This window comes from Lissotriton vulgaris, chromosome 2_2, assembly GCF_964263255.1.
Source record: "Lissotriton vulgaris chromosome 2_2, aLisVul1.2, whole genome shotgun sequence".
In the NCBI taxonomy this organism is placed as follows: Eukaryota; Metazoa; Chordata; class Amphibia; order Caudata; family Salamandridae; genus Lissotriton; species Lissotriton vulgaris.
The window spans coordinates 225,000,490-225,016,278 of record NC_141688.1 but is presented as its reverse complement, the minus strand read 5'-3'; the positions used below and the strand labels follow the sequence as shown (position 1 = coordinate 225,016,278).

General features: G+C 49.1%; 1 protein-coding gene across 1 annotated transcript in view; it reads right to left on the bottom strand.

The window, feature by feature from the left end:
- Positions 1–15,789, bottom strand: part of LOC147729276 (catalase) — a 316,196-nt gene that overhangs the window by 197,107 nt on the left and 103,300 nt on the right. Inside the window, exon 6 of the mRNA XM_086959591.1 lies at positions 15,446–15,571. Coding sequence (XP_086815717.1) covers positions 15,446–15,571 — 126 coding nt within the window. The remainder of the gene's footprint in view (positions 1–15,445; positions 15,572–15,789) is intronic.

Genomic DNA, 15,789 nt, shown 5'->3' with positions numbered 1-15,789 from the left:
CCCGGAGCTCCTGCAGCTTCAAGAATATAGAGAATACAACGTGGCAACAGCGCTCATCTACAGGAGAAAACACCTGTACAAGGCCATGTCCACAGACTGAATAAAGGTTCTTGGAAACTTGCAGACCTGCACTTTACACCCCATCGTGATATGAAGACCTACTGTTAAGAGAAAGAATTGAAAAATGTGCTAATCACGGTCTGCTTTCATCTGTTTTGCTCTGTGACATCAGATGCCAGTGGATAAGCACCTCCATATGCACGGAGGTGTCAGACTACACAGGGTATTCCCAATACCTTACTGTGAACCCGGCTAATTACAAGCAGATAGCACCGGGAGGCAAGCCATGTTGCAGTTAGGCCGCGAAAGCAACAAAGAGCACTCACAGTGTTCAAAAAGCCTTTGAGGCAGTATAGGCCAAGTGTACCTCTAGGTTACTAGAAGTTAAAGCTTATCAAGACGAGCTGTATGGCATGAACACACTGCCCGCTGAGGCAGCAAAAGCAAGGTTCACTCGTCTCAAGTTTAGTCTCTAATATTGTTCCAGGAGTAATCAAATGAGATGTGAACTGGAAAACAGGAAAGAGAAAGCCACAGAACAAATACAGATCAGGAATGCAAAGGCCTACATAGTGAAAACGCACATAGTCTGGTTTGAGGGTAATGCCACTAACAGTAACATCAATGCTTAGAAAACCGACATAAAATGCTTAATCAGAGATCAGGAGCTAAGACTTCGGTGACAGGCAGAAAACAAAAAAACTTGCACAATGTGAATTCAGAAGTAGCAGCTAGCTAAGAACAACATATGGAAAGGTCTTAGGCTAAGACTTCGGTGACAGGCAGAAAACAAAAAAACTTGCACAATGTGAATTCAGAAGTAGCAGCTAGCTAAGAACAACATATGGAAAGGTCTTAGGCTAAGACTTCGGTGACAGGCAGAAAACAAAAAAACTTGCACAATGTGAATTCAGAAGTAGCAGCTAGCTAAGAACAACATATGGAAAGGTCAACAGCTTCAGCACCCAACCGACGAACGCCACGACCGAACCACCGCGCCCCACCACCACCCTCCGCGCCTGGACTCCGATCAGCACCGAAGACACCGTCCGCACGATGAACTCCATCCACTCCGGATCTCCGACCGACCCCTGCCCTCACCACGTCTTCAACACCTGTCATCGCACCCCACCTGCGGGACATCATCAACACCTCCTTCGATACCGCTACCTTCCCGGAGAGCTGGAAGCACGCCGAACTCAGCGCTCTACTCAAGAAACCATCGGCTGACCCCACCGACCTCAAGAACTACCGCCCCATATCGCTGCTCCCGTTTCCTGCAAAAGTCATCGAGAAGACCATCAACAAGCAGCTGGCCGCCTTCCTCGAGACGAGCGGATCCCTCGACCCCTCGCAGTCTGGCTTCCGGGCTAACCACAGCACCGAGACCGCCCTGATCGCAGTCACCGATGACATCCGAGCGCTGCTCGACAACGGAGAAACAGCGGCCCTCATCCTCCTAGACCTCTCCGCGGCCTTCGACACTGTCTGCCATCGTACCCTAGTACAACGCCTCAGCAACGTCGGAGTCCAGGAGAAGGCACTGGAGTGGATCATCTCCTTCCTCGCCGGGAGGACACAGAGAGTCCGCCTCCCCCCGTTCAGATCTGAAGCCACCGAAGTCATCTGCGGCGTCCCTCAGGGCTCCTCGCTCAGCCCAACCCTCTTCAACATCTACATGAGCCCACTCGCAGACATCGCACGCCAGCACAACCTCAACATCATCTCCTACGCCGACGACACCCAGCTGATCCTCTCCCTTACCAACGACCCCGCCACCGCCAGAGCCAATCTTCACGAAGGGATGAAAGAGGTAGCCGAATGGATGAAGAACAGCCGCCTGAAACTGAACTCAGACAAGATGGAAGTCCTCATCCTGGGATCCTCACCCTCCGCCTGGGACGACTCCTGGTGGCCCCCCGCCTTAGGCAGCGCACCCAAACCAACAGACCACGCACAAAACCTGGGCTTCATCCTGGACTCCTCCCTCTCCATGACCAGACAAGTCAACGCCGTCTCCTCGTCGTGCTTCAACATCCTGCGCATGCTACGCAAGATCTTCCGGTGGGTCCCCACCGAGACCAGGAAGACGGTCACCTAGGCCCTCGTCACCAGCCGTCTGGACTACGGCAACACCCTCTACGCCGGAACCACCGCCAAACTCCAGAAGAGACTCCAGCGGATCCAGAACGCCTCAGCACGACTCATCCTGGACATCCCCCGTCGCAGCCACATCTCCGGACACCTGAGAGATCTGCACTGGCTCCCGGTCAACAAAAGAATCACCTTCCGTCTCCTCACCCACGCACACAAAGCCCTACACAGCCAAGGCCCAGGATACCTCAACAGCCGCCTCAACTTCTACGCTCCCAAACGCCAGCTTCGCTCCACCAGCCACGCCCTCGCCACCCTCCCCCGCATCCGTAGAATCACCACAGGGGGACGGTCCTTCTCCTACCTCGCCGCCAAGACTTGGAACTCCCTCCCCACCCACCTTCGCCTGACCCAGGACCACCTCGCCTTCAGGAAGCAACTCAAGACCTGGCTGTTCGAGCAGGAACAGACCCCCCCCCCAGCGCCTTGAGACCCTCTGGGTAAGTAGTGCGCTATATAAATTCGATGATCGATTGATTGATTGAGGCTGCATGGAGGAAGAAGACAGAGGTTTGAGACAACCATAAGGATTCAGGCTCAACTTTATAAAAATGAATTTGTTCATTTTCTACCGGTCAAAGGAAAGTAAGTTTGTAGGTGTGAACTAGAATCACTGCCACAAATGTCACATGCACTTCAATGTGTCCATTGTGAGCGTAATCCTCCGTTCTTTTTATGTAGGGTGCAGAGGGTGGGTGCTAGGAATTGTAGCAATCGTGTAGACTAGGCATCCAGGAATTTAATTTCCCCACTGCTGCAGATAGTTGCATGCAGTTTATTCAAATACCCAACTTTTTCATGATAAAACATAATTCAAAAACACAGCATTCAACAATAACTAAATTTCACACTTCCTTTCTAAAGACATTTAATGTTTCATTTAAGTACAACAGAAATTGTAGAATAGTGAGCCAATACCTGGATACAAAGACAAGACAGTATGAATAAAATAAATACTATGCTTATTAGGGAAACATTTACTGAATCTCAGTACAGCAGGGATTAGAAAAAAAAACAGAAGAGGAGATTTGTGTACCAAGAACGCCAGGCGTTAAATTCAGATATTTAAGATAAAAAAAATTACTGTTCAGTGGAGTAGTTGAAATAGCTTAGTTATAACACAAAAGTCGGAAAGTGCCTTAAATAAAAAAAATGGTCATTTTGAAATGCCCAGGACAGCATAAACATTTAAATATCTATGTGAAAATGTAACGCTCACCAGAACAGTACCAACTTAAAGAGAGACAGAGAAAGAGGCCAACACACACAACCCAGTTAAAAGAACACTATTTGTTTCCTGTGCAGCAGATTGTCCCGGCTGTGGCAGCTCTCTAAATTTAGCAACAATTAATTTTAATTGAAATTAGTTTGCATAGAGAAAATAGGCTCATAAAATTCAGGCTTGATCTTAAGTGAGACCTCTTGAAAATCAGTTGTCACATCAATCTGATCCATCTAGATCGGGAAGGTGGCATGAGGACAATTGTGCTGTGTTTGGAAGAGAGGCGAGGTGGGTGTAGAGGGAGAGGCTCTGGCATGGATGAAGAGCTTTTTGACTGGTCGTTATCAAGAAGTTAGGCTGGGCTCCCATAAATCCACTCTTAGGGAGCTCAATAAGGGAGTGCCACAAGGCTCGTGCCCGAGTCCTACACTCTTCAATGTGTATGTGGCCCCCTTAGCCAACTTAGCAAGATCTTTCGGCTTCACCCCAGTGTCGTATGCCGATGACACCCAACTCCTTTTTCCCTTCAAAAACCTTACATCTGCAATAAAAAGATCTTTTGCAGATGGCATGAGAGCCATTGCAGAGTGGATGTCATCTAACTGTCTGCAGTGTAATGTAGGGAAGACGGAGGTCATGTGTTTTGGGCAAGCGGCGACACACTGGGCATCCGACTGGTGGCCCTTAGAGCTGGGCCCTGTCCCCATTCCCAAGAGTACAGTCAGGAACTTGGGAGTGCTTTTTGATCAGCAACTTACTTTTAAAGGCCATGTTTAACCAAGTTGCTGGAAAATGCTTTCGGGCTATTGGTATGCTAAGACGTGTCTTCCCCTACATACCGGACCATCACAGAAAGACGCTTGTACAGGCTCTTGTCATCAGCAGGATTGATTACTGCAACGGTTTGCTCCTTGGAGCCAACGAGGAGCAACTCAGTAAACTGCAGGTAATCCAAAATACAGCTGCAAGGATTATCCTGAATGCCCCTCCAAGGACACCCTCATGTCCCCTGCTGATGAGACTCCACTGGCTTCCAGTGAGGAAACGAGTCCAGTTTAAAACGCTATGTACTATCCATAAGAGTATGATAGGGGAGGGCCCAAAATACATGACCAAAATCTTCCAGCCCTACACTCCAGGGCGCCTTTTGAGCTCCAGTCATCAGCAGTTACTGCAAGTACCCAGAGTAAAAAAGACCAGACAAGGCGGCCGTGCACTAGCCCATGCCGGACCAATACTCTGGAATTCTTTGCCCCCGGAATTAAGATCTCTCTCTAGTCACCTGACTTTCCGAAAAATTTTAAAAACCTATCTGTACCCTAGCAAATAACGCCCTGTAGCCTTCCACCTTCAGTTTGGACATACAATTTAATCAGAACTCTCTTTGTTGCAGCAATAGCGCGGAGATACCCCTTCGGGGGTCTAGTCTGGCGCTTTATAAGAATATAAAATAAATAAAAATAAATAAACGACTAGCTCTGGTTTGTCTATATGAACTAGTAAACCAATCAAAATTTTCAAAGGCAAAGCCATTCTCAGTTTTCAGGGCAAAATCACTAGAAGCAGGAACATATATATTAACTGCTCGCTAAACAACCTGGCACAACCTTACTTTGTCAAGAAAGGAATCCAGCTATTTGGCTCCTTTATGACTGCCTGATCACATATCATATGTAAACAAGCATTTGCAATGCAATAGGTGTCGCATTAGGAAAGTTTGAGCTATTGGTATTGTAAATGACAATTTTTTTATTTATGTTTTGTTTTTGAAAATAGTGAAATTAATAGCTTTGTCATTTACAATGCCAATAGTTATAACTTGCGCAAATGTGACACCTATAACATTTGTAATGCAATATGCGTTGTATTTATGTGACTTACATGTATTGATATTACAAATAACAATGGCTTTTAATTTTTTTCCAATAATTAATACTTAAATAAAAGTTATTGTAATTTATAATGGCAATAGATTAAAGTTTTGTAAATAACTTTTGTGAAGGTTATGTTCAGTGTATTTTATTGTGACAAAAATCCAAGAACGGAAGTGAAATATGAACATCTTTTTGTTACAGTTGTAATAAAGCTTGAAAAATTGAGAGAACATATTTGAACCAGGTGTTGTTGAATGGTTGCACAGATTGATGTTGTGGTGGCGCTGAGTGATGTTGTGATGGCGAACGAGTGATGCTGTGGCGTTCAGTGATGCTGTGGCGTTCAGTGATGCTGTGGTGGTGCGAAGTGATGCTGTATGCTAGTTTATGTTTTGTTTTGCTATGCTATGCTATGTTTTGTTATGCTATGCTATTATGTTTTGTTGTGCTTGGTATGCTATGTTTTGCTATGGTATTATATGTTTTGTTGTGTTTGGTATGCTATGTTTTGCTATGCTATTATGTGTTTTGCTATGTTTTGTTGTGTTTTGTTGTGTTTTGCTGTGTTTTGCTGTGTTTTGCTGTGTTTTGCTATGCGATTATGTTTTGTTGTGTTTTGCTATGTTTTGTTGTGTTTTGCTGTGTTTTGTTGTGTTTTGCTGTGTTTTGTTGTGTTTTGCTAGGTTTTGTTGTGTTTTGCTAGGTTTTGTTGTGTTTTGCTAGGTTTTGTTGTGTTTTGCTAGGTTTTGTTGTGTTTTGCTATGCGATTATGTTTTGTTGTGTTTTGCTGTGTTTTGTTGTGTTTTGTTGTGTTTTGTTAGGTTATGCTGGGTTTTGCTGTGTTTTGCTAGGTTTTGCTGTGTTTTGCTAGGTTTTGCTGTGTTTTGCTAGGTTTTGCTGTGTTTTGCTAGGTTTTGCTGTGTTTTGCTAGGTTTTGCTGTGTTTTGCTAGGTTTTGCTGTGTTTTGTTAGGTTTTGCTGTGTTTTGTTAGGTTTTGCTGTGTTTTGTTAGGTTTTGCTGTGTTTTGTTAGGTTTTGCTGTGTTTTGTTAGGTTTTGCTGTGTTTTGTTAGGTTTTGCTGTGTTTTGTTAGGTTTTGCTGTGTTTTGTTAGGTTTTGCTGTGTTTTGTTAGGTTTTGCTGTGTTTTGTTAGGTTTTGCTGTGTTTTGTTAGGTTTTGCTGTGTTTTGTTGTGTTTTGCTGTGTTTTGTTTTGCTGTGTTTTGTTGTGTTTTGCTATGTTTTGTTATGCTATTATATGTTTTGTTGTGTTTGGTATGCTATGTTTTGCTATGCTATTATCTGTTTTGTTGTGTTTGGTATGCTATGTTTTGCTATGCTATTATATTTATTTATTCATTCAGAGTTTTATATAGCGCGAACAAGATCTTTGCAGATATCAGAGCGCTTCACAGAGACAGGGGGTGAGGGCAACAGGAGGGTGACTAAACATAATATTGGGTATAGTATAATATTCAATAGCATGATCGGATAGCAGTCATGTGCTGATAAAATAAACAGTCAAGTAAACAATAATATAAGACGGTGCAGAGTCTTTGGTCCAACTACAATAGAGATCAGGAGAGCTAGGCTATAAGGATGGCTTATACCACTTTCTAAGAGTTACAGAGAGACAAGGGGTAGGGACATCAAGTTTCAGCAAACTAACGTGTACAATATAGTAATAGGTAGTGAGTGAGTAGTATAATAGGCTCGCAATCAAGTAAGAATATGATATCATTAGACAGTGAGGTAGCCAGTGATACAAAAGCGGTGCAAAGTCTCTGATAAAACAACAATAAAGTTCAGGTGAACTTGGCCATAAGGATAGCTTTGGATAACTTGTTGTGTTTGGTATGCTATGTTTTTCGATGCGAGGGTGAGGGGGATGCGAGGGTGAGGGGGATGCGAGGGTGAGGGGGATGCGAGGGTGAGGGGGATGCGAGGGTGAGGGGGATGCGAGGGTGAGGGGGATGCGAGGGTGAGGGGGATGCGAGGGTGAGGGGGATGCGAGGGTGAGGGGGATGCGAGGGTGAGGGGATGCGAGGGTGAGGGGATGCGAGGGTGAGGGGGATGCGAGGGTGAGGGGGATGCGAGGGTGAGGGGGATGCGAGGGTGAGGGGGATGCGAGGGTGAGGGGGATGCGAGGGTGAGGGGGATGCGAGGGTGAGGGGGATGCGAGGGTGAGGGGGATGCGAGGGTGAGGGGATGCGAGGGTGAGGGGATGCGAGGGTGAGGGGATGCGAGGGTGAGGGGATGCGAGGGTGAGGGGATGCGAGGGTGAGGGGATGCGAGGGTGAGGGGATGCGAGGGTGAGGGGATGCGAGGGTGAGGGGATGCGAGGGTGAGGGGATGCGAGGGTGAGAGGGTAAGTGAGGGTGAGAGGGTAAGTGAGGGTGAGAGGGTAAGTGAGGGTGAGAGGGTAAGTGAGGGTGAGAGGGTAAGTGAGGGTGAGAGGGTAAGTGAGGGTGAGAGGGTAAAGGAGGGTGAGAGGGTAAAGGAGGGTGAGAGGGTAAAGGAGGGTGAGAGGGTAAAGGAGGGTGAGAGGGTAAAGGAGGGTGAGAGGGTAAAGGAGGGTGAGAGGGTAAGTGAGGGTGAGAGGGTAAGTGAGGGTGAGAGGGTAAGTGAGGGTAAGTGAGGGTGAGAGGGTAAGTGAGGGTGAGAGGGTAAGTGAGGGTGAGAGGGTAAGTGAGGGTGAGAGGGTGAGTGAGGGTGAAGAAAACGGATGGGCACAGCGAGTCTTTAGCAGCGGCAGCAGGGGCAGGAACACGCATGCGGAGTTGCATGGAGAGGGAGCGACCTACCAGGAGGGTCAGGGGTCGCTTATCAGAGTTGCTGCACTTTTATTTGGATAGGACCACTACTTTTCTGTAGGGATGTATAGCTTCAGTGGGACGACAGGGCCCGCATTTCTGATAAAAGGTACTGCACGTTTAGAGAGATCACATCAGCCCTTTCCACCACTTGCCTTCTCTCCATTTAAAAATAAGTATCTGCACGGAGAGCTGCTGCTAAAGTCGAGCTTGCTCTCTGTGGCTTCAAGATTCCTGTGTTTATTACATCACCATTTAATGGTCTTGCTTCTCACGAGGCGTCTTCACAGGGGTGTAACTGTCCCTGTGGTGCAGGAGGCCCCATTCAGACTCATGGCTATGAGTATATGGGAGTTTCCGGGGCACCTCAACACATTCTGAAGAACCACATCATTTTGAGTTACGACACTAAATCTTCAGGCCTTCTTTTGGCTTCGAGTGACATGTATAGCCCTCCATTTCTAACTTCCATGTAGATCTGACATACATAACCTGGCGTTGGAGTCATCAAATAGGTCGCCTGGGCAAAATACAAGCGGTTTCCTTACTGGGGGCACAGGGGGCTTCAAGAGAGGGAAAGAAAAAGAGGGCTGGGCAGTAAAGGATGGAGAAGAGTGAAGATGTATGAACGGAAAGAACGAGATAGCGCGAGGACAGGAAGCTTGGACTCAGTATTTTTGCCGGGACACCTTTTGTTTACTTTGTCCTGCCCTGATGGCTCGTGTTGGTTTCGGCTGCCGTGGGGCAAGGCCCTTTCCTTTCTTCCTTTTACAGTTTGCAGATGCAACTCAATCCAGACTGCTTATGAATAACAATTGACGGAATATAAAAGTGATAAAAGACCATTTAAAACTCCTAGTCAGCTTTCGCAATAATGGCTCCGTGATTTCAAAGAGGATCTTGGCCTGTTAATCACTCACAAATTTTTCTCCTTTTAAAAAAAAGCTTGTGCGTCTATTGGAAAGGGGCGACCACTCAGTCCCCCCGAACGTATGGTGGAGTGCCCCGACCCCCCGGGAAGCCATCTTGGGCGGGAGGCGAGTCTCGGCTGGTATGCCCAAAGCGGCGTAGCCGGGGCGCGCTTTTTCCCGCCCAAGAGTGGGTTGTCCTAGACACTGAAGCCGCCAGCCACGCCCCCGGAGGCGGGTGGAGGGGGGTTTACGCCCGCCCGAAGAAGGATAAAGGAGCGACAAGCCAAGGAAGCATCCTCTTGTTCCTGTGCTCTGAAGCTGCACCTCCCCGCTGCACGTGAGCTCGAGACGGAACGAAGAGCCAACTTTGAGCGTTTTAATTTTGTCTTTGTTCTTTCAGAGAATCAGAGTTGGACTATGCCGGGCAAGAAGGTCGGAAAGCGGGTCGGTACCGATCAGATGCTTCGCATGCTCATGAAGGACATGGCCGAGATGAAGAAACAGATGGCGGCAATGAACGGTGTAGGAGGCCCCAAGCGAGTCGTCGGACCAGCATTGCCGGGAGTAGTCCCTAACGGGAGAGGTAGAAGGGCCAAGAGGGGAGCAGCTGGGGGAGAGGCCCCGGTTCCCGAGACGCCGCCGGCGCACCCTGATGCACCGACTGAGGCGCCGATCCCAGTCCCGAACGAGGGACGACGAATTCCCGTGGTAGTTACCCCAGTGAACGGGGAGGATATGCCTCCCGAGTTGGCTGCACAGTTGGCAGCATGGTTGGGGAAAGAGAGTGAGGGGGCAACGGCAGATGACGCCAGGGCAGTAATGAAGCAGTTGCGGCAATCAAGAGAAGCTGCAAAGGCACCATGTCCTTTTGTTCCCCCGCAGGCTCCAGTGGCACAACCCGCAGCGGGCTTGAGTTCGGCAGCGACTACGGTCACAGCTTCCGGTTCAGGTAAGCAGCTATTGCCGATTGCGGGGGAGGGGTCAGTACCCTCGAGAAGGGAGAAAGTGGCTCAGCATATTCCGATGGAAATCAAAGAAAGGATATGGGCTGAGAAATATATAAACATGTTTTCTTTATTAACTGATCATTACGAGATTGAGCATGTGAAAATGCAAAAAGAGTTTCTGCACCCGAGTGTTTGGCGCGCCAAGATGGCCGCTTTCAGAGTTGATGAAACAATAGGTAATTGGGGCAGAGCGTTTGGGATATTCACTGCAATTATGGGGGAACGGAGGCCTGAACTGTTGGCCGAGTTACCTGTGTACCAGACACGTATTATGGAGTTTTCTCAGACATTTGAGGGCAATCAGTGGTTTTGTTATGATAATATTTTTCGTAAGGCCAAGGAGTTCGACACATCTCTGACGTGGGATTGTTACGACTCCATTTCCTGGCGAAAAATGGAGAAATCAGGCATGACAAAGGCGCAATTGTTGGGGGGGAATGGGGGCGAGTTTTCCCGCCACTCATCAGGGGCGCCCTTTCGGGCGGGATCGAGTAATGAGCACCATTCAAGGTCGAATGGCAATACAGGTAAAAAAGGGGTCTGCTGGAATTTTAACAGGGGAAAGTGTACAAGGCCCCAGGGGTCATGCAAGTTTAGGCACGAATGTGGGGGGTGTGGACAGTCCTCGCATCCCGAGACCATGTGCAGAGCCAAAACGGGTGATAACGGAAGTAGGGGAAGCGCCAAACAGGTCTGAAATAGTCCGAGGGGCGCCTTTACCTACCCCGGTTGATACCATGGCAATGATTCCTTGGCTCAATGAATACCCGGATCATGTCTCCGCTGGGGTGTTGCGAGACGGTTTTTCGTATGGTTTCCGCATCCCGGTGGGGAATTTTCAGGGTAAAGCACAGTGTAGGAATCAACTGTCGGTCCTGCAGAATACGGCGGTGGTACAAGCAAAGATTGGGAAGGAGGTGACCCGGGGTCGGGTTGCTGGACCATTTGACATGCCACCAGTTGCTAATTTTGTTTGTTCACCCTTGGGAGTGGTCCCCAAGAAGGACCCGGGTGAGTTTAGATTGATACATAACTTGTCAGCCCCGAGAGGTCTTTCGGTGAACGATGCGATAGACCCGGAAGTTTGTTCGGTGCGGTACGCATCTTTCGATGATGCAGTCGCCATGTTGAATCGCCTGGGGCCCGGAGCGCTGATGGCCAAATCAGACATCGAGTCAGCGTTCCGGTTCATCCCGGTACACCCAGACGATCAGCGTCTCCTGGGTTTCATGTTTCAGGGACGCTATTACATGGATAAATGTATGCCAATGGGATGCTCCATATCTTGTGCATATTTTGAGAAATTCAGTAGTTTTCTGCAATGGGCATTCACAAGAATGACGGGGTTTCAGCATGTTATGCATTATCTTGACGATTTTCTGTTCCTGGGGGCAGCCGGGGACCCAGAATGTGCACAAGCTTTAAATGAATTTTGTGGTCTGATGAGTCAGTTGGGGGTGCCATTGGCGCCAGGTAAGACTGTGGGGCCATCTACTTCGCTCGAGTTTCTTGGAATAGAGCTCGATTCCGAAGAGGGTTGCTTCCGGTTGCCCAAAGAAAAGGTAATGAAATTCAGGGCCTCGCTTGAAACATGTATTAGCGAGACTAAGGTAAATTTGCATCAATTGCAGCAGACTGTGGGTCAATTGAATTTTGCCCTTAGAGTGATGCCAATGGCCCGCCCTTTTTCCCGCTCGATTGCACAAGCCATGGTCGGTCTTAAAGAGGGGCACCACCGCACGAGGCTCTCGGCAGAGATTCGCCAGGACATGCGCATTTGGTTGGCATTCCTGGCGGATTTCAATGGTCGGGTTGTCTGGAACAAACCGGCGGTGTCCTCCGAGGAGTTGGGGTTGTGGACAGATTCGGCGGGGAGTATAGGCTTTGGCGCCATATTTGGTAATCACTGGTCAGCTCAAACATGGCCGTCATGGTGGCACGAGAGTGGGCTCACAGGTAACATCGCTTTTCTCGAACTGTTCCCTATTCTGGTGGCCTTGAAAACATGGCCTGAGGGGTTTCGGGATCACTCGGTGGTGTTCTGGTCTGATAACATGACCGTGGTTGAGTGTATCAATAGTCAGGCAGCACGCTGCAAATGGATTCTGAGGCTGCTTAAGGAAATTGTCCTACTATGTATGCAATTGAACGTGCTCTTTAGGGCAAGACATGTGCCAGGGGTGCTGAATCAGGCTGCTGATGCGCTTTCTCGTTTCCGTATGCAGGCCTTCTGGGGTTTTCTGCCCACAGCGGACCCGGTGGCGGCACCATTTCCCGAAGCTCTCTGGTCTCTCTGTGCCCCGAACTACAAAACCTCGTGGGAGAGAGTTTAGCACCCAGGACAAGGAAGGCATATGAAGGGGCGTTCCGTTCCTATTGGTCTTTTTTGGGTTCTGCTAGGGGGGAGCTTTGGGGCCAAGAAGAGTATGTCTTAAAGTTTTTGCTGTCATTACATCAGGCAGGCAAATCAGTAGCTACGGCCCAGAGGCATCGGGCCGCCATTTCCTTTATGGCACGGGCTCATGGTATCCAGGACCCCACAGCGTCTTTTGTAGTACAGAAAGCGCTGCGTGGGTGGCAACGCCTTGAGGGTCGCAGAGTAGATGAAAGGCACCCGATAGGTCTGGAAAGGTTGGCCCTGTTACTGTCCGTACTCCCTGCGACATGTTCATCTCATTCAGAAACAGTGTTATTCCGGGCCGCTTTTGCATTAGCATTCCATGGGGCTATGCGGGTAAGCGAACTGGTGGCGAAGAACAAGCAGGATACGGGGGGTGGACTGTGCCGAGAGCACCTTCAAGTTAAGGGGGAGACGTTGTTTGTCTCGTTTGCCAGGTCCAAGACCGATCAGGGTGCGATCGGGGACAGTGTAGTAGTCCAGCGGATTCCCGGATCTCCCATGTGCCCTGTGGCATGCGTTGAGGAGTATTTGGCGCAGAGGGCGGCATCATGGGGGGGGACCTTGCTGAGACACGCTGATGCCACCCCACTGACGAGGTTTCAGTTCCAGCGGGTGCTTGCTAGGCAATTTCGGCCGCGGGCTTGAACCCGGGCGAGTTTGGGACCCATTCCTTCCGGATAGGCGCTGCTACAGAGGCTACAGCCAGGGGTCTGAGTGTGGAAAAAGTAAAACAGTTGGGGCGTTGGTCCTCGAATTGTTACAAAAGGTATGTGCGGTTGCACATGTTGTGAAGCTGATATCATGTACTCACGCTTCTTGTTTTGTTTGGTTTACAGTTTCGCAAGCTTACGAGGCGGGGCGGACTGTGCAGTCGACCCGACACCTGGGAACTAGCGGTCAAAGATCACCGGCTGAGGAAAAAGTGGTGTGGGTCGTGGGCCACTCATACGTGAGGCGTGCCGCGGACGTATTCAAAGCAGGTGACATGATTCACATGGCTGGGGAATACAGGTACAGGGTGACCTTCTACGGAAGGGGCGGGCTCTGTATTGACCAGTTTCAAACTTTTATGGACGGCCTGTTAGGGCGGACAAGGTCACCGCCAGCTATAATCATAGTGCATCTTGGGGGCAATGATTTGGTGACCACTGGTAGACGACTACTTCTCGAGGCGATACTATCCACAGTAAGTTGGTTGGCGAGAAGGGTTCCAGGGTGCACGATTGCATGGTCCCATATGATTCCACGGAAAGTGTGGCGGGGGGCTATTTCGGTGGCTGCTGTAAATCATTCTGTGAAGAAAGTAAATAACAAGCTTGGTAGATTGTTCCGTACAAGTACATTGCATTCGATTCCTCATGGATGTATCAGGGGGGACCATATGTATCTAGAAGATGGGGTCCATTTGTCCCAGGTGGGGAATTCTTTACTCATAGGAGACCTCGTAGCCTGGTTAAGGAGTTTACAGCATGACCTTTAGGTAGGAGTTTTGTGGGGGGTCCGGATAGCCGGTCAACTATCCGGCCTGTGGCGGCAAGGTCATGATCGGTGAGCAGTAATTGGAAGATCCCTAGGGGGGGGCGTCACCCATTACGGATGGGAGCGCCCGGGGGGAGGTGGCCATTGGCCCCTCAACGGGGAGGGGGTCCCTTCTAAGGATGGGACGCCGAAAGGAAAGGGAAGGCGGTCAAGGCCCCTCCCTGGATAGGAGGGGCTACGGGCCCCTCCTGGGAATTTCCCGGGGCCAGGACATCTGCGACGGCAGATGTGGTAAGTTGTGTGGGGTGGGGAGGGGGGTCTACGCTACCTTCTAGACACCTCACACGAGTCCTCGGACGACCATTAAGATGGCGTCGAGTTAATTGGGGCCCCCGTCAAGACAAGGGAAATTGGTATGTGCACATGAGGTGCAGTCCTCTGTGCGGCCGCCCCTCACAAGTGAGGGGGGAGTTCTGGTTTAGGGATCTGACACCGGTTACGACCTTGCCGTTGGCCCTTAACGTTAGGATGTACAATTTCAATTTGAAAATGCTTTTGTAGGATGTTAGTATCGGCTAGGAGAACCTTTGTATTAGAAATGTGTTAAGGACAGCCAAAACATCGTAATGTGGAAATGAAATTGTACATGATATGAAACTGTTATTTTAATGTTTTAATTTTGTTTCATATTTTAATAAATACGGCCGGGAGGGTAACTCCCTCCCGCCTTCCAAAAGTTCAGCACTGTTTCCGTATTCCCATTCTTGGGGATTGTGTTGAGAGGGGGTGGCGGGTATCTCAGCCATATTGCTCTCTACCAAATTTTATGGATAAAAAGCAGTTAGTTACTCACACAACAAGCCGTGAGCGTGCACATCCCGAAACTGGAAGTTCGGGAGCATCACGCCTCGTGGGTCGGGACTTCCGCCTTCTGGGAAGCCCTGCCCAGAGGAGCAGTGATGACGCGGGGCTCCCATGCCTGTGGGAGAGCCCTGCAGAGGCTGCAGAAGTCCGGAGTGGCGCCGATGCGGTGAGTGGGGCTTAGTTGTACTGGGGTGGTGGGGGGGGGTGGGTGGTGTGTGTGTGTGTGTGTGTTTGTGTGCGCGCATGTTTCTCTGTATGTGTGTGTGTGTGTGTGTGTGTGTGCGCGCTCATGTGTGTGTGTGCGTGCACAACGCGAAGCGAAAGCGGGGGGTTGGCTGTGTGTGTGTTGGCCGTTACTGCATGCGAGTAGTGCATGAGGTTTGCAAGGGAGACAGGAGATGGGCACAGCGCGTAACTGTACGTGGTGAACGCGCGCGTGCGCCAGTCCGGCCTGCAGCCTGCGTGTGTCCATCTCCTGTCTCCCTTTCAAGGCCCTTGAAAGCAGAGTCGACAGCTATAGGTCTCGCTGGCGACAGCGCTTTCGCGCTGTGTCGCCAGGTGCGAGACCTTAAAATCAGGGTATAACCCAGTTAATAAAAAGTCTAACTTCAAGGGTTAATAGCAAGTTACACGACTTGAAGAACAGTAATTGCTGTAACCATACCTTATAATGGAATTTGCAATAAACTGCTTCACCTTTCGCATTCACCAACTTGAAAGTATGGGATCCATATCCATTCATATGCCGGTGTCCATCCGGTATCCCACGATCGGTGAACAAGAAACTCACCTGTAACAAAGAAACAGTTTTATGTTCAGTGCAAACTCAAAAAACAACCAACAAGATCTTTGCGTAACTTTAAAAGTGCACTGTAAAGCAGTACATTCATATTTTTAGGAAATAGTAGAATCTATTTGAATCATCAAGAAATATCAATATTAAATCTAGATTAATTTGGCACTTCTATACACAACAGTTCTACCGCTGTATGATATTAAAATAGAATT